General features: G+C 40.1%; 1 protein-coding gene across 8 annotated transcripts in view; it reads left to right on the forward strand.

Annotated features, from left to right (window-relative positions):
* The first annotated feature begins 355 nt into the window (after nucleotides 1–355).
* The window catches only part of GIGYF2 (GRB10 interacting GYF protein 2), a 78,133-nt gene continuing 59,752 nt past the window's right edge, over nucleotides 356–18,736 (forward strand). For 7 of the 8 annotated variants that reach the window (XM_080349499.1, XM_080349504.1, XM_080349506.1 and 4 more), the window contains exons 1-4: nucleotides 377–449; nucleotides 12,559–12,638; nucleotides 15,185–15,314; nucleotides 17,569–17,664. In XM_080349499.1, coding sequence (XP_080205625.1) covers nucleotides 12,598–12,638; nucleotides 15,185–15,314; nucleotides 17,569–17,664 — 267 coding nt within the window. In that variant the 5' untranslated portion in view covers nucleotides 377–449; nucleotides 12,559–12,597. Of the gene's footprint in view, nucleotides 450–932; nucleotides 1,177–12,558; nucleotides 12,639–15,184; nucleotides 15,315–17,568; nucleotides 17,665–18,736 lie in introns of all 8 variants that reach the window. The other variant, XM_080349501.1, reaches the window with a different exon arrangement.

Here is an 18,736-nt window from a genome sequence, read left to right on the forward strand (position 1 = left end):
GGCTCAGGCTGAGGGGGCCCCGCTACTCCGGGAGAGGAGGCCGGGCGGTTCGGCCAGGACCCCAGGACCCCCGGCCCCAGCAGGGCCCCAGCAGCGCCCCGCCTCCCCGCAGGGCTGTGAGGGCGGGAGGCTGCGGGTCCCGCGCGCCTCCAGCAGGGGGCGCCCGCGCTCCCGGAACAGGGGTGTGCAGGGGGACATGCGCGCGCAGCCGCTGGGGGACCGCCCTCTCCCCCCTCGCGGTGACGTCACGTGGGCGGTGCCTGCGCGAGGTGCGGGGGGAGGGGGGTGGAAGAAGAGCGAGAGTGCCGTCGCCCATCCGGGTCCCACGGCGGAGGCAGGGGGCGGGGCTTGCTCTCACGTGACGTTGCGTGGCGGCGCAACCGCCATCTTGTGTTGTTGGGGCTGAGGAGTCGCTGTGGCCGTGAGGGACTCTCCGTCCGGGAGCGCAGGTAACGCTGTCCCGTCGGCTCCCTGCACTCGCCACCGCTTCGGCCGCCTCTGCTGCTTCCCCGCCGCCGCGCTCCCGCCGTCGCCGCGCTCCCCGCCTGTGGGAGCGGGCCTAGGCCGCGCGCCGAGCATCGGCCTTGCCGGCGGCTCCTGCCTGCCGCGGGTGCCGCAGCCCCGAGACGCCCTGCGGCCTACCGGGAGGCGAGGCCTCCCCGGCCTGCTGCCGAGGGGCGCGCCCGGAGGGCCGCTCCTGCGCTTCCGCCGCTGGGCTTTCACACGGCTCGCTGGGCCTAGCCCCGCTCGAGGGTGCGGGCCTTGCCCACTTCATGCGGCTCCTCGGCAGCAGGTCCCGGCAGGGGGAGACGGTGACTGTCAGGCGGCGGCGGGGTGCCCGGGGCTCCTCACGCGCTGCGGGGTTGGCAGCTGCGCCCCCGGCGCCATCTCCCCTCACACTGACCCTTGTGAACTCGTTTGTCCCCGCCCAGCCCGGTGGGACTGGGCCTGCGTTCCGGCAGCGCCGTGGGCAGAGGCGCCCGCGTTGAAGCCCATGTGTGCCCCGCTCCGAGCACGCCCAGCCCTGTCAGGTTACACAGGCTGAGGAAGGAGGGAGCTCGCCGAGCACTCGAGCCTTTCCCCCCAGCAGGCAGCAGGGTGTTGGGAGCAGCAATGACCAGCAGTGTTTGACTGGAGAGGCCTTGGCACGCTGAAGAGAACATCGATCAGGATTGTGTACGTTCGGTATTGATCTAAGACAAGTAGTTTCAGTGTCAACAAAGCAGTCTCTGCTCTTTCAGCTCTGTGTAACTGCATTTTGAAGTGGGACAAGTTGTAGGCCAAAAGGAGATGTTGCCAAGTAGTACTTCTGGAATAAAACCTGAATTTTCTCCAGTAACTTTCAGGTCAACATTCTTGGTTTGTTGCTGTAATGCTTTACCTTTTACTGTAATTTTCTAAGTGTATGTTTTCTTGAGTGGGAGGGGAATGAACTTCTGAATTCTGATTATGTTCTTCTGTCTAATCTCTTGCTGCTCATTCTATTTTCTTGCTTCAGGAGCTGACTTGGGCAAGTTCCTAGAAAGTACGTGTGAATTTTTTTTCCTTTTCCCATAACTCTACTGGTTGCTTCTGTTCTTAAGAAACTTTTTAATAAACACAAATTAGCTTGCTGCTTTGTGAATAGAACATTTGGTAGATGCACAGTGTGATAATTGGGAACCTTTGTAAACAAAATGGATTGCAGTTGTCACCAACAAAAGCTTTGTTCTGGTATTTTTGGGCTCTGTTATTGGGTGTTGGCTCCAATAGATAATAAGAGCTTTAGTATTATGAGGCACTGGTATTCTTGCCATTCAGTTGAATAAGTGTTCTTTGAACAGTTAGCTGATGCTGAGGTAAAAATTTGTCTTGGGGGTGTGAACAGAAATGTTGGAGTGTCCTTTACCCCTGTGCCCCCCCCCAGGCTTGCATAGTTATACAAGTTAACTGATGTCAATGATCATGTATGTCAGTGTTAATTTCTCACTGAATGTGTGATTAAAAAATCTGTGTAATGGTTAGCTCTAATAGAGAGAAGGCAGACATTTATCCATTGAAGCTGAGTGTCCTTCCAGCAACACCTGCTTTTAAACAATAGCGTAGACCTAAAATGCAAAGTATTTGTGTTGCAGTAATGATTTGTTTCACAGTATAGTTAAAAAAATTTGATACCACAGTGAAAACTTGAACTCTTGCAGACCCTCTGTTCATTACAGATTTTTATCCTAAGAGGACTGTAAAATATCCTCAAGAGACTCCTTTCAGTGTTTTTCTTGCCTTCCTAAAATGTACAGTAAATGAAAAATATGATCTTTATGCTGATGTAAGTGAAAATAAATGTCTGTAAATAGAGTTGAGGGCTCTACAACTTAATTTCCCAACTGTTTTACTCTTTCAATGAGGAAAGAGTTTTTTTTTTTTTAAGGAATTCAGACTAAACACCATGGCATCTCTTCTATGCTTGCTGTCCCCTAAGGCCAGTTGTCTAAATAGAGTTCTAGCATAAACTGTAGTTTCTTGTAGCTGAATATACAAAAAATGGTGGTAGTTCTTTTAAGATCTATAGATACTTCATTTAAAAACAAACTAGATGCCAGAGTCACATGGAACATCTCATTGGTGCAGCTGACTGGCTGAAGAGATGGTTTGCTCCTACCTGCCTCTGTTGAAAGACCTGTCTAATTATTTAAACATGCAAGGGAAATGTTGGTCCACAGTAACTGATGAAAATGAGCTTAGGCACCTGGACCTTAGTCTTTTCCTTCCCCTCTGCCCCCTCCTTTAAAGTAGTTCAGGCCTGTAGCTCTTTAGATTTTTTTTTGTTTTTTGTTTGAAATAGCAAAAATATGAAATTTGATTCTTCCTGTTTTTGTCTGATCTTGTAAGTTCAAGTAACTGTCAAATGTGTGTTTCTTATTCTTTCATTGAAGTCTTTAAAATTCCTTCTTAAGGCTTCCTAAGGTATGATGATAAATCTTCTTATAGTCTAATTTAGAAAAAAATTCTTAATTTTTCTTTTTTTCCTTTCAGTACTTCTGCTCAAAGATTAAAGCAGATAAGCTATATTTAATTCATGATTATAGATAGATAGAGCTAAGGGGCAGAGCAATAAAATTTCCACTCACAAGCACAAAAGCACAGGCCTGATTCATTGCATACTCTGGTAAGGAGAAACTCTTCACTTTGTTACTGAATGGGCATTTGTGTTGAAAGGGACTTTTTTTGTGTGTGTACTTTTCTCATAAATTTATTTTAATTCATTGAGTGAAATTTGAAAACCTAGGTGTGTGAAGTGCTGCCGAGGGCATGCTGTTTGCTTTTTATGGGAAGTAAGTCAGTTTTCTTCACAGATTAGCCTTTTCTTTCCTGAATGTTTTTAATTGTACATGTGGTCTGGCTTGAAAATTGTCAGAAATGAGACAACTTAGCAAGTTTGCTCAAGGTGTACATAAGCTATGGATGGAACTAAGAAGAAATTAAGTGCTTTAAATTAAAAGGTCTATACAACATTGGCCCTCTTGTGGTTGGTAGTGTATGTATATAACTGTGTAGTTCATCACAGTGATGTTTATTACCATTATTTTTTCATCTTTAGTTCAGATGGTAGCAAAGGATTATAGAAGACCAAGGTCTTTGCATTGCTTAGTTAGTAGCTGAGATTGCCACAGTGTGTTGATTACAAAATGTGTTAACTTCTCCTTTTTGCAGAGGGAGGGCTGTCAGTCCTCTCTAAGGATGGTTGAACATGCCTTGAATATAGAAACTGTAGTGATGGCTTGATGTCTGTGTGGGAAACAGGGCTGCCATTGAAATTTATATGTCCCTCTGTGTTGTGGTGTTTTTTTTCTTTATGGAAAGGATGCACAGAATTGCTTTGATGCATCTGAGATTTTTGGGAAGCATTAAACAAAAGTTTGTATTTTCAGGACTGAGCCTCTCCAGTGATCCTTAAAGTTTGTAACATACAGGAGCTGGATTTCTAGACCTGAGGACTGTGGAGAAACGTACAAGGGATACCAGGAGCTCTGTAGAGTAGTAGTAGTCTGTAGGTCAATGAGAAAATTTGTTGACAACACCTTTTGGATCACTTGCTATTTTTTGATCCCATCAGCTAATTATTAAACCCATGCATTATGATTTTCAATTTTTTTGGCCATATGATTTAAAAAAAAAATCTCATCAAATAAGAAAGAGTGCTTACTTGATGCCTTCAACAGTGGCTCTTGAATATGTAAGTTGTCATTATAAACAGATAAATGGGCTTACATATAGCATGTTAGGAAAATAAACTGGTTAGAAAGGTATTCTGTTATGTTTAATAGCTTTTATTTCAGTACAAGTATGTGTGATGCATTGCACTTTGTGAAGGTAATGTTTGTTACTGGCTGTTGGGTCCTTTTTATTCAGTAGAGAAATACTGGTTTCAAGTTGTGGTTACTGTGAACCTAGTTGCACCACCCCCCCACCCCCGACCTGTCACTGACAACAAATTTAAATACTTCACATTCTGTTGATAGTATTTTATGGTAAAGATACTGGTTTGTGTGACAGGGAGATTCAGAGACCGCAGATGTCCATGTGTAGATCAGATTGGGTAAAAGCAGATTTGTGGTCTGTGTGGCAGTGTGTCAGTTCAGATTGGAAGAAACAGAAGGAAAAAGTGCATTTTGTGCTTTGTGATGATTACTTTGGGTGAAGTTTTATGTTGATGCATAGCTGAATTTACGTAACTCCAAACTTAGAATGTCATGCGGCAAGGAGCTGGTATGACTGGCAAGTAGTGGATGTATAAACTGATTTTTCTTGAGCCACGTATGGTAGAAAATGGGAATGATTAAGGTTGGTAGAGGACTGGCCTTTGGTGGTCGTCTGCTCCAGCCTCTGGCTCAAAGCAGGGCTGACGTCAGTGTTTGACTGAAGAATGTCTGTGATAGAAAGTGAGTGACGCTGATCATGGAAGTAGCATATGGCAAGGTTTCTAAGTAAAAGCATTTAATAACACAGTTTAATAAATCAGAGGCCCAGTTAAACCACCATTAAAACCAGTAGAAGCTTTTACATTGGGCTTAGTTAATGCTGAATCATCTGTATATGTAATTTTCTCTATTTATGGTATACAAGGCTTTAAGAGTACTAAGGCAGGAGCAGGATAACGTCAAAAGTCAGTTCACAAAGATACGGTTCTTAGAGCAAAGCAAGTGAATAGCTTTAGCAATATTATCATAAAGTGACAAGCTATTTAAAAATGTTGTCATTCATATGTAGTAACAAGTTACCTTCTGGCTTCCTGGCTGATCCACATATGCAATCTGATACACATATTCTTTCTGTTATGACTTTTTGTTAGACTTTCTCACTGTTGAATATTTGTTTCCTGAAGTGTAGAACATCTCAGAACCGCGTGAGTAGGAAACCTTAAGAGATGGGAGGAGAGAATTTCTACGAAGCCCAAAGATGATGCTTACGTAAATGACATTTAAAAACAAAACAACCCCACAACAACCCTGATCTGTTAATTCAGTGAATGTTTTCAGTGAATGTGGTCTGAAGCTTTGTTCTGCCACTTTGAATATACTGTACAATGTGTGTGGTTAGTGAGAGAGGTGCTGCTGTGTGATTTTGATTGCATTCACATAGTCCGGCTACTGGCCTTGTTGAGGAGCAAGGAGCCAGATTCAGCATCCTGATCTGTAACATTTTGTGGAATGGCACAGAGTAAATATTTACCTACCAGCAGATTTTCAGTGTATGAGGTAGAGAGAGAGATGTGGAAGTGATTTTTTTCAGCTGGAAAACAAGAGTTCTGGCAGGATTTTTAGGACAGGATTTGGAATGAGAAGTGGTTTGTGTTCCAGCCAGTGGCAGGGCCAAGGGTGTGGTCCCCTGACTCTGCTTGGAGCTTAATCGCTGGTGTCTGCCTTTGGCTGCAAGTCTCGCAATAGAGGTGGAGGTCACACTGCTTTCTGGCTGAGAAACTGGGAAAAGCTTTCACGTTCGTTCCTGTTCAGGCGAAAGAAGAAGTGGATAGCTCTCTAAACACCACACTTACAATAGTAGGTAGGAAAGGAGGAAAGTATCTGGAATGGTGATATTTAATGTTCCTTTATTTCCCTTGGATTTTGTTAGCTCTGCAGGTGCCCTTAGTCTCTCTTGTCATCCTCTTGCAGAACTTCAGTGCCTACTTTCTTGTGTTTATCGCTCTTTACTGTGGTGTAACATGTTGCAAACTGCAGTGCCCCACGAAGCTTCAGCTGGATCTTTCTGAAGTGAGCAGAGAGCCGCTGGTTTGGACCTGCCATTTGAGAATGTCATGGACAATTTTGGACCAGAAGCTGCTGAGATATTGAAACAGTTCTGCAGTGATTTGAGACAGGAAGATGTGAAAATGTAACTGTAATAATACAGGGATATTTTCTGGAGAAGTGGATGGTTTAGACATTGTTCCTTTAGAAAAAACTTCCTCTTGGCATGTGAGTAGATAGGCCTTGAAAAATTAACCACCTGTGTCAGGATAAAGGCTTAGTAACCTAGAAGGGACTACTGTGACTCCTCTTACATCTTGTGTAATGTGAGTAATGGATTTTTTTTTTCTGATTAATTTTCTGTTTAAACTAGAAATCACTTTTAAGAAAAATCATTCAGTGTTAACCTGAAAATAACTTACTGTTATCTCTGAATGTCTTGTTTCAGTCCCCTGATTGAATAAACATGGGTCTTCAGCCTTTTTTTAACTGCATGATCGTTTAGAGACTGAGCAAGACACTTAAACTTTTCCCAAATCTCAATAAATAGAGCTTTGGTATGTGTTTTTCCCCACTGTTTAAGCATATCTGTAATGTTCCCTCAATTTTTGAGCACCTGATTTATCAACTTTCTTGCCTTATGGACAACAGAACAGGATACAGTATCTCCGCAGTGATAAACTCCACTCTGTATTTAATCTATATTTCATTATTTCTGGATTCAGTGTTTTCTGTTAGCTTTTCTAGTCAATGGTGTATCATATCTTCCTTTTCAGCTGATTAGTGTAATAAATCTCAGATGGGTTTCAGGACTGTGTTTTTCCAGTATAGTCTTGCCTTTGTTGTGTATCACCTATGTTTTCTGCTTGTGAGTCTTTTGATTGAATGCTTGATCTTATTAAATGCAACCTGTTATACTGGACCAAGTAATTGAATAATTCATAATTGTATTATTTAAGAACTGTCATTTCCATTATTCACCATATCCATGTTTGTCATACTTGGGTTTTGGAAGTTATGTGGTCCCATGTTACAGATTCTGTAGAGTTGGAGGATAGCTTTTTACCTTCTGCTCTGTTCTGAGAATATTTTGCCTTCTGAGATAGGTTGTTGTAGATGATTTGGAAGAGAAGGTTAAAAGAAAAGAAGAGGTTATGGTGATTTGAGACTTTTCATGTGGTTCTGAATGATTTTGTCCTTTTTAGCATTCTACCTAACTGAAATGTCCTGCAGAAGGCAAAATTTATTTCACCTGCTTTCTTGAGCAATGAAATTTCTATTCTTACAGAAGTATATTTTGATTGAATGTTTTCCATAAATCTGTGTTGGCTGGCCTTAATTATGTCAGTGTCCTTTAATCAGTGTTGTCTGCTTCAGCCAGTGATTAATATCAAACAGACTGGTAGTGTGGCCACCTGAGTCATCCTGTTTACCACTGTACTTAAAAGGTAGCTTGCATACAGTTCTGGATCTTCTTTAATATTTCAAGAATTAGAGAAAATCACCATTAATTATTCAGTCAACCTGTTAATTTTTTTAAAAACACATTTCCTGGCACTGAAATTAGCTAGCTCTAGAAGCTGCCTGTGGAATGTTTTCTTGCTGGTGGAAGGTGAAGTTTTCTCAATGTGATGTTGCTGTTGCATGGTGGAGCACTGCTGTTAAGTTCCAAGTTTATTTAAGGAGAATCCAGTTTCTTGCATGTCAGTCTGCTTGCCTTAGATTTCCATTGCGTTCTTTGGTTTGCAAAATGTTCAGCTAATTTTTAGGTTACGAAGGCTGTTGCAGACCTACAGTAGCAACAGAACTACCTTGAAAGGAAGAGATGCTTTTCTTCCTAAATGTCTCTGATCAAACAGTAGAGCATTTCAAAATAGGTGTGTATAGGAAGGATCAGTGGCACAACTTTTTTTCCAAGGTTTAAGTTTCCAAAGTTAATGAAAGACTAAGCAATCAGCAGCCCCAAAGCTATAAATTGCAGTTACAGTCCAAATCTTACTTCTTTTTTTTTTTTTTTTTTCTTACCTGCAGGAAAGATTAGGTGGGCAGACCTGCATTTATCATAACCTAGACTCAGCTTGGGATGATAATAATCACTTTATCCAAAACAGCAGAACATCTTGGTGAGACAGGCTGCCACGTGTTACGAGCCGACAGAATTTTGTAATGGAAATGTAGGAATTTAGCGTTGCCTGAAATTTAAGTGTTTGTGAGTGAGGGACAAACCTTAAAATGGCATTTTCCTGTGAATCCTGAGGTTGAGCAAAGTGTGGAAAACACAGCAGTTTAGATCTTTCAAAGTCTCTGAAAAACAGCTTTTTGCCTAGGTATTCGTTAGATACTGCACATTTTAAAAGACCAGAGCTTATGGCCAAAGTGTGTCACAGTAAACACAGGCCTCCCTTAGTTTCTTTTTTCAACTGAAATGTCTTCCTGTGCTTTTTAAAACATAAATCTAGCCAGTAGAATCAAGTTCTGACTTGTGTCAGAAGCAGATGTTTCTGACAGCTTTAATAGATTTGTCAGGTAATAAATATCAAGCTTGAAAAATAATTTAAAAAGCACAAGCTTGGTAAAACAACTGTTGTACCTAAAGCAAACCAATGAAATGAGTTGAGTGTTGCTGATAGCAACTTCTGTGCCTATAATATTACCTGTTAATTGTGAGTGAAAGCCACTTAAAGGCTTAATGTTATTGGATTACATTTTGTGTCTGTTCAGAGGATGGACTTCTGACTTCCAGAGTACTAAGCTGCTGACAAAATAGAAGGGATGTTTTTTCTGTTGCCAGTCCACGGGCTGATGGTGCGGTTGAGGTGATTTCTTCTCTTTTCAGTACTGCATGCTGGTAGCAGGTTGGTGGCTGTGGTACCACCACAGGAGATCGGGATATCAGTTGCAGATTATGAAGCAATTTCATTTTTCCTCAACTATGCAGGAAAACTGCAACTGTTTATAGGATTGCGCTGGCACCTTGCTCAAGGATGACCTGATTTTAAGTATAACCTTGGAGAAAATGTTCCCCTTTGGAGCAGTGGTAGGAGGACCTCAGGTAGTGTTCTTGCCCAAGCACTGGTGCTAACTGGACATGATCCAAATTTGGCCTTGGCTTCTTGCTTCAACTTGAGGTTGTCCCTGTGTGCTCATAGCCCATATAAAATCTGTGGCTATGCAGATTCCTCAATCAATAGCCATTAATTTGTAGAAAATCTTGATTTACAAAACTCTAGCAGTTCAGAAAGGGGCTTTTCCCTCATCAAATTGTATCATGGAGGAAATGTGGTAGGTGTATATTATTTTGTGATTTGCCCACCTCGATAAGGAGGCAGCATAGGTAAGATGACCAAAACTAACATTTTAATTATTAATATTGAAGTTTAGAGCCTAAGGAAGTTATCTAGACAATAAAGATCTGATAAATTCATGTCTTGGCCAAAGTAGTTCAATTTGACCTGATTATTTGCTTTGATTAATTCCTCCCAGCTTTGTCTTGCTCCACCCTGACTCTTTCCTCTCACAATGTGTAGTCCATCCCAACTTGCCTTTCCAGTTAGTACAGCTTCTCCTTTATGCCTGTGTTTGCTGCCTGTGTTGTGCAGGCCCTGTCAGTGGCTCCGCTCTAGTTTGGTTTCCATGCTCTCACCTGTTGGCTGCTGTTTTGTGAACCAGCAGAAGCAGAGTACGGTTTTTGCTTTTCCCGTCTTGACTGCTCTGATGTGGTTAAGTGTGTTCTTGCACACTTGCTACCTTAGCTTTCTTGAGTCTCTTTTTTCCTGTTCTGCTGCCCCTTTTCTCCCAAATCCTTACCTGTTTCCAGAGTGTCTTTTTTTCCAAGGTTTTTTCTTCTGAGCATTGCTTTGCCTGGAACTTCTGTTTCATGTGTATCTTATTTCTGGGTAGTATTGCCTATTAAATTCACCTGTTAGACCTACTCAAACCATCTGCAGATCTGTTTTTTATTTTGAGGTTTCTCCTGTTCAGCTTCAATTTCATGCATTTACAGGTTTTTCACTTTAAAAATTCACGCAGTCAGAACTTCCAGGAAGGAGGTGATTTACCTGACTGCAATGCAGATGAGGAAGCCAGCAAATAATTCCCAAAACAAAGTGTGGCCAAAATGAGGGTCTAGGAAAGCTGTTTTGCATCTCAAATGGGATGAGATTAGTGTCAGATACAAGGATAAAGTGCTGAAGTGCTTAGGAGTCTTGTAGAGAACTGTGACAGTATCCTCACTTTTTGGGAAGGAAACGCAGAGGCTGATGAGAGTGGGGCCTGGTGGATCAAAAACTAGTGAGCTGCTTGATCCTGTTTCTTAGTGCTTTTTTCTTGTGTCTGATGCTTTTCAGCTGTTTTCACTGCAGTTTAATGTTCAGTGTCAGCCTTTTTGGTATTACTGATACTAAGCTAGCTTTGATGTTAGGAGCTGAAGATCCCAAGTTCCCTGGTGATCCCCATGGGTTGATCTGAAAGCTGAACCCCCCCTACATCCCCCAGCAGAAGGATTACAAGCAGTGCAGGGAGTGAAGGGACAGCCATCCAGTTAAGGCTGCTAGGAATTAGAGGCTTCTCTCTGCCAAAGTGTGCATGGTTGTTTGCTTCAGTTGCCCCACAATCTTTTCATGTGGCTGCTTCATGTCATCTTTAGGTATGTAACCTTGTATTTTGGTTTGCAGAATGATGAATGGATATACCTCAAATGCTCTAATGAGCTGTCAGCTGCTTCAAAAAGGCAACCCAAATCAGACCAAAATCATCTTGGACCAAGCCTGTGAGAATAGCTGGATATTTTTGTATTAGCTTCTGGTGCACTTAGTGGGGATAATCCCATTTCATTACATAGGGTTATTGTGAAAATAAAAATCAGTATTTGTATATAAATTTTATTGTATATGGGGAAAAAAGTGAAGATAGCATGTAGTGAGCATATACGAGCCAAATTTAGTTGGTAGGTTTAGGATTCAGGGAGTTTTACAACTGTTTGTAATCTTCTGCCCAAGAGATTTGGTTAAAATCTGCTCAAGCAGTTTTAGTGTGGGTATCCTTGGCATTTTCTGACTTTGAGGTGGCGGGTGGTGGTGGTGGCTGTTGTTGGGTTTTATTGTTTTGCTTTTTAATACAGTTACTTCATTAGTGTATATATGTGTGTCCTTTGGTTTTGTCTTTTTCTTCACTAACTATTGGCCTTTCCACTTCTGTCTCCCAATGTTTTGTTTTTCTTTTCCATCACCTTTTCATGCAAAGTACAGACAAATTTAGGAAGCTCGCTATGTAGTCCTTGGGTCTTTTAAGGAACATAGTTCTCATATGGCAAAGCTCCCTCTGTGTCACCTCTCTTTATGTGTTCTTGAGGTCTAATCAACCAGTTTCTGTAGGTAATGCTTCAAATCCTTTTTTTGTTTGGGCTTTAGCTATGATGTAAAAACAGCAACAACAAAAAAAAAAAATCTGAAGAAGAAATGTCTTTGGTGGATTTCCTTGTTGCTGGAAGGGAAAGAGGAGCTGTACTTTCTTACTGCAAAAAGCACTTTTCCAGAACTGCCTTGGCTGGACTTGTCTCTGATAGAAAAAACTTCATCTTCCCTTAGTCTTGTTCCTTCCTTCCAGTATGGCTTCATCTGCTGTTGTCTGTGCACTCTTGATATAGGCACTTGACCTGACCTTCCCTAGTGTCTGCAGGACCTTGGCTAATAGGAATGAAAATAGCTGAAGTCTCAAGTTGTGTACTTTTTTGCTGAATAAAACAAAGAATGAGAGGAATACTGTCATCTGCCTGCGGATTTAGGAGGATGTTGCAGCATTGGATGTAGTCAGTCTTATTTTTGCAAGAATGAGGAGTGGAAATTTCTTGAATACTCTACCACTCAACTTGCAAATCTTTCTTGCTGTAATTTTAGTGTGTGTATGTTGGTTTGTTTTTTTTTTTAAATCCTCTTGTAATTGTCAGGAAGCTGCAATTCTGTTAATTAAGCATTACTGTTCTAACAGAAGAGGATTATGCATCAAATTCTCTATGTTTGGTTGGCTTGTGGTAATTACTGGTTTGAAAAGGGACTGTTTGTACAAATTGTTTCTTCAGACATCCTGATCCAGTGTCCTGTTTGAGCTGTTAAAAGAGGAATTTAGGGAAGAGATCTTGATGCAGTTACTTCTATATTAGTAAACTCATCTGTGTTAGAGAGCTGAAATGGATTCCTTCAAAAAAATAATCTATATAATTTGTGTATTAATTTTTTTCAGTTATTTGCATGACCATGTATGCTTTTCTATTTTGAATAAATTTATGAAGGTGTGTATTAATCCAGTTGTTTTCATAGCAAACATTTTTATTTTTCAGGTTCACACTTTTTAAAAAAGAGGAATAGAACAGGAAAAAATGGCAGCAGAAACTCAGACACTTAACTTCGGGCCTGAATGGTGAGTTTTCTGTGTTTTGTGAGGCTCCAGAACCTTGTCTAAAAACTAAAAAAAAAGAATTACGAGTTTCTGTCCTTTGGGACTGAATTGATTATGATGGAATGGGGTATTAATGTCTTTGTTGTGCCACACTGCTCCACCACAGTCCCTGGCCTGTGACGGAAAGCAATATTAAAAAATCAGTCTTTGCTTTGTAAATTGGCATTTTATGTGAAGTAAGTTTGGTTTTATGTTATGGTAATGCATAATGTTCACATTGCTATCAAGTATCTGAGGGAGGAAAAATGTTTGTCTGGGAGGTATACACAAGTGAAGACGACCTCTTTTCTTGCTTGGTCTTTCCATGTAATACGTATTAATAAGGAAACTTTTACACTCTCCTTGCTGGATATAACTCCATATCTAAGCAAGCTTTCTTTTTCCAGTACTACAAAAAAAATATCTGTATGGAATATCCTAAAAGTTTGTGTTTTGTCTCATAGTCTCCTGCATGTACGCATGGGAAAGTGTCAAGAAAAATGAGCTATTGTGTTAAAGGGAATCCATGATATTGTATAATCTTGTGTCAGCTGTTGGTTGTCAAGCTTGTCTGACAGGCAGCATCCTGGGTTTTGCTGAAGAATATTTGCACAGGTGTGACTATTGTTGAGTATTTTTTGTAATTTCTTGTTGAAGTATTGGTGACTGTGCAGTTGCAACCTAGAGTTCTGGCTGGTGTGGTTTCTGAAGAGTGATGGGATCCTTAAGTGTGCAAATGGGAGTGTAGAATGGTTATAAGAAATATAATTGCTGCATAGCATGTGGTAAGACTGTTACTGGAATAACATACTCAGTTTTGCTGACACGTTTTTATGCACAAAGCATGAAAATTGGAGAGTATTCAACAAAGAAAGAAGACATGAATTTGTGGCCTGGAAAATAATGAGAGAGCTCAGTGTATTTTATTCGATTGAAAGAGGGTTAAAGAATGACTTTATCAGCATCTATAAATACACCCACCAGGCATATATCTTATGCTGGAGTGCTCTTCAGTGTGAGAGACAGACACTATTAGATTCATTGATGGCTGGGAGCCAAAGTTCTATTAAAAAAAGAGAAGGGGGAAAGTAACGCATATTTTAACAGTAACTTGATTGCTGCGTCATGGTGAGGGGATTTCAGTCTCCATTTAGTTCAAAAGCCAGATTATATTATGGATGCAAGTATAATATTTGGTGAGTTACTAGATTTTTACAGGAATAATGGAATAAAATTCTAAGATCTATAATTATTCTTTTGGGTTGCAGTATAGTCATGTCTGCTATTGTATCACTTAATAGTGAAACTCTCAGCCACGTTTGATCTGGATTGGAGTTGAACATTGCACTGAGCCGTCTAATCCTTTGAATAATGCCTCCCCAGGCATTTTTTGTTTGGAAGTGGTATGTAAAGAAACTGCCACTGGGTGGCACCAAACTAAAAAAATAAGACAAATATTTGACTTGCAAATTACTTTTTCCTCTCTGTTTAAAGAAAAATAAGCCAAATCAAAGCATGCTTCAATAATTAAGTGAAAGGTAGCCTCTGAATCAATGTTTTCATTTAGATCACCTTCCTTTCCAAGGATTTTTGGATTGTTAAGAAAAGTTTTCATTGTTTTACTTGTTTAAGATGCACATCAAGGAGAGTGTGGGAAGATGGTCTGTGGTTTTGTTTCTTGACACACATCCTTTTGTAAAACATCCCTCAAACTTAAATACAGGATATTTGGGTAGCTGAGGAAATAATTGTGTAGAATGAGACTAATCCACCTACAGAGTGGGAGTAACATCCTACAACTGTAAGATATGCAACAAGCTGAGTAGCTTACCTGTGTGGGATGGGACCAAACTCAATAGCGTATTTGTCTCTGTTCTAAAGTGTGGCTGTATTTTGTACATCTTTATTGAGGCACTAAGCTAAACGATGTACGCGCTCTCTGTAAAATGCCATTACTTTTAAGTCCTGGAAGAGGAATTTGGAATAGAGTAGAATTCCAGAGACACAGGAGGAAACCTCATTGCAAAATTTACTCTTCTATACTGTTTGTTAAACTTTGCTAAACATCTGAATAAACTTTTTTCCCCTGGAAAAATGTTTGCTGCGCTGTCCCTACTCTTGGGAGACTTTTTGTTGCAAAAAAGAAGCTATTGTCATTAATATCTATGGAAGATTTACAACTGAATTTTGTGTAGCCAGTCTAAATACCTTAGTCAAGGCTTTAGGGATGTAGCTAGCTTGCTATATAGTCAAAATAACAGTTCTTCAAGAGATGAGTTGAATTCCTTGATGTGCTTGTAATATTTTTTCCTTCTGTCTCCTGGCTGTGGAAAAAATGAGGGAAGCTCTTTCACTCCTCTTGTTGAAGCACCAAGCTTTGGAGTTTTGAAGTTTATCTGTTAATGTCTTTATTTTCAGTACTGGATTTACTTGATTTGTATCAAATGTGAATGTGCAGAGGGATGATAGCGTAGGTGAAGGTATGTTCTCCTCAATTCAGTTTTCATTGCTTTTCTGCTTTATTTCAGGCTGCGAGCTTTGTCTAGTGGCGGGAGCGTGACATCCCCTCCTCTGTCTCCGGCTTTGCCAAAGTACAAACTAGCAGACTATCGCTATGGGAGAGAAGAAATGTTGGCACTTTTTCTAAAGGATAATAAGGTGAGCAGGAAGAGGAAGAAGGCCTGATGTGTGTATTCCTAATGATAGTCTTGTGATTAGGAATAGCTATTTGTATTTAGTGATTATGGACAAAGAAATTGCGTATCCCTTGGCAAAGAACTTAAGGGGGTGGGGGGGGGACGTGTATGTGCTTATTTGCTCCCACTTTTATTGCATTCATTATGTGTGATTCTTTTTGCTGCTTTAAGGGGAACTTCCTGTACCCCTGAGAACAAAAAAACTGATTGCCATATTCAGTCCCACTGCCACATATGACTGAGGGTTAAAGGCTCCTTGCAGCTGTGCAGATTTGTTTGCCTCAGTTGGATTTGATTTAATATAGTGTAAAATATTTGATTCAGCTTAAAGTTGGGCAATAAATCATATTAGCATATCATCTAAAAAAGGCAAGAGCTCTTCGTTTATCCTGACTTAAGGCAGTTTAGTTTAGCAGGTTACCAGCCCAATGAGAACAGTTTACTTCTCTGAGACTCAGGACACGAATACAATCTAGCACATGTAATAAAACAGAGCAGTGTAGAAAGTCAAGAACTTCCCTCTGGCTTAATTTCAAATGAAGTTTCTTGGTGATACAAAAAAAAAAAAATCACATTTTGGAGAGCCTTTTGGGTAAATGATTCATACATTCTGCATTTGTAAACATCAGATTTTTCTGTAGATGTTGACAAAGGTTGGTTTATTTTTGCAACAGGCACATAGTGACTTGGAAGTCCGAATCCCTCTGAGAGCCTTACCCTCGAGTCAGGGAGGAGTGCAAGAAAGCATGTCTGGTTGTGCCTCTAGCGTTTTGTGTACATGTGCACATGTACCTTCGTGTTCTTCCCTTGCCATGACTGTGCTGACATTTCTGTATGGTGCTGGGAGCCCTGCATTGCATATACACAGGTTCAAGGGTGTTGAAAGTCAAAGATTTTTTTTTTTTTTCTAAAGCTGTTAAGTGTGTTATAGCTTAAAGCCACACTTTAACATGCAGAATTATCTTGTTCTCTTTTGAGAAGCTGTGGTTTAAACTCTGATATCATGCTTGACTAAGTCAGCCTGTCAGGGGTCATTGTTTTTTACAATTTGTGGAGGTTTTATCAGATGATACTAAGACCTCTACAGTTGTGACTGATTCACAACAACCTGTTAATACCCTTTATTACAGGAAGCTGTCTGATGGTTATGAATGGTCCAAAAGAATACTTTCTCCCTGTACATTTGCCAGAAGAACATTATTATTAGAGCGTGTCTTGCTTTTGATATACGCGCGTTTCCATGGTGTTGAGTAATTCTAGTTATTGAGACTGAGAGGACTCCTGACACTGTAGACAACTGCTAGGTGTCAATGTTTCTAAGCTGTATCTTTTACCCTAGCCCTTTTTCACTGTGTCATCTTCAATCCTTGCTGACTGAAGATCAGGCAAACTTGTGTCTCTTAGTTAAAAGATACTCTGAAGGCAGGAAGAGTTCTGCTAGCAAATGGGAAAAAAAAAGCATTGCCTTGCTTCAACTAAAATTGGGAGAAGTCTTTATCTCTAGTATTGTGAACTAGATATTTTTGAAACAGTTCTTTGTTGGCATAATTAGAGCTCACTTGGCTGTAATTGCAGCCTCTTGTCCACATGCTCAAGGTCACATCTGCTGATGGAGCTTCCATCTGATGATGGACTGATTAAAAATAAGTGTTAAAATTTACTTTGATTTAAATCATCAATATTCTCTACTTTAAAAATCCATACCTATAGTTTCATTTTACTATTGTTTTGTTGTAGTCTCTGTGTTAGTTGTTAATTCAAAGTGCTGACTTTAAATCAAATAAAACCTCTGTCCTATACATACTAGCTTTGTTAATACATAAATAATCCGGCTATAAAAATAAATCAGAGTTAAAGCAATACTTTTTTTTAAATTTAGCAGATGAAATTTCCCTTGGTTCAGATCGGAGCTTGTAGTGGTGTGGCAGTTTGAGTTCTAATGTGTATCATACTGATACTTTACTTATGGAGGTGTGGGTGGTGGATGCTTTGTCTAAGATTTTTTTTTTTTGTGGGGTGTAAATTTGCAGTGGAGTTACACTAAATAAACATTAAATAAATACACACTAAATAAATGTTATTGTAAGTACTGGTGTACTGGGTAGATGGAGACAGAGTTGGCAGGATAAAAATTTCTTTGTAAACCAAAGTATGTGGCACCATCCCTGAAATGGAAATACTTGGGTATATTTGTATGCTGTTTTCCTTCCATACAGATACCTTCAGACCTTCTGGATAAGGAGTTTCTGCCTATTTTACAAGAGGAGCCCCTGCCACCACTGGCACTTGTACCTTTTACAGAAGAAGAACAGGTTTGTATCCTTTTTAAAACCAACCAAACAAAAAAACCCCACAAAACTACCACAAAACTCTTTAGATTGTAATTAGTGTAAAGGCCAAATAAAGAACACTCCTCCATTAAAAAACAAAAACAAACAAAAAACCCCGAACATAAATAAAATTTGAGATTAGTAGATTTCAGGAAAGGAAATTACGAAAGCGTGCGGTGTTAGCCTAAAGTTTAAATTCTATTCGTGCTCAATTTTTACCTTAAATTTGAAAAGTATTTTTCATATGATATTCTGTTGATGGCAGACAGTCAACTTATTCAATCTGGGGTCATCTTCTGGGCAATATTACCTGTTTCTTAAGTACACAGCATTTTCAGATCAGTGAAACTTTTCGTACAGTTTCTGCACCACCTTCTCTGTAGTAGAAGTATCTAAGTTTTGTAACTTCAGTTTTTGTGGTCTTTGGAGAAGTATTGAACTGTTAACATTTCTTAGGAATGTGCAGTGCTCTTAATTAGTTTGTATGTAACCAGTTGCTTGATTATTTCCTTGTTTGATCTCTATGTAATTAATTGGTGAATAAGATAAGAGTGTGAACAGGTAGTCCACAAAGATTCCATTTCAAGCGTGACTGAGCTGGGTAGTTTGAAAGCTCTTGGTTTAAATTCAATTCCTAGCAGAGACAGCTGTCCACCTTCCTCTGGACAGATGCCTCTGACTTTTGACTCTGCATTGATTCCTTCTTTATGGCTGTCAGAACTTCTGATTTTGCAGTTGTTCTGTTTTTTCATGTTTCTAAGCACTTTTCTTCAGAATACTGATTTTTTTTTCCCCCCCCCCTTGTTTCTTTTCTAAGAGAAAGTAGACTATTTTTACTGAGTTGAATGTAATTGGATTTTTTTGCAGGGGGTGGAAGTTTTAGTATTAGTTTCTTAAGATTTCAGAGCATCTTCCTTCCTTTGCTCCATGGTATTGTATTCTTGAATTTTTCATAATATTTTTGTGCCTGGGTATTCTAGCATACCCTATTCACCTTTTCTGGAATTCCTTCCTTTCCAGAGTTGATTCATCTCTCTTGTATCTTTTTAGGATT

This window comes from Nesoenas mayeri (genome assembly GCF_963082525.1).
Source record: "Nesoenas mayeri genome assembly, chromosome: 9".
NCBI classification, from domain to species: Eukaryota; Metazoa; Chordata; class Aves; order Columbiformes; family Columbidae; genus Nesoenas; species Nesoenas mayeri.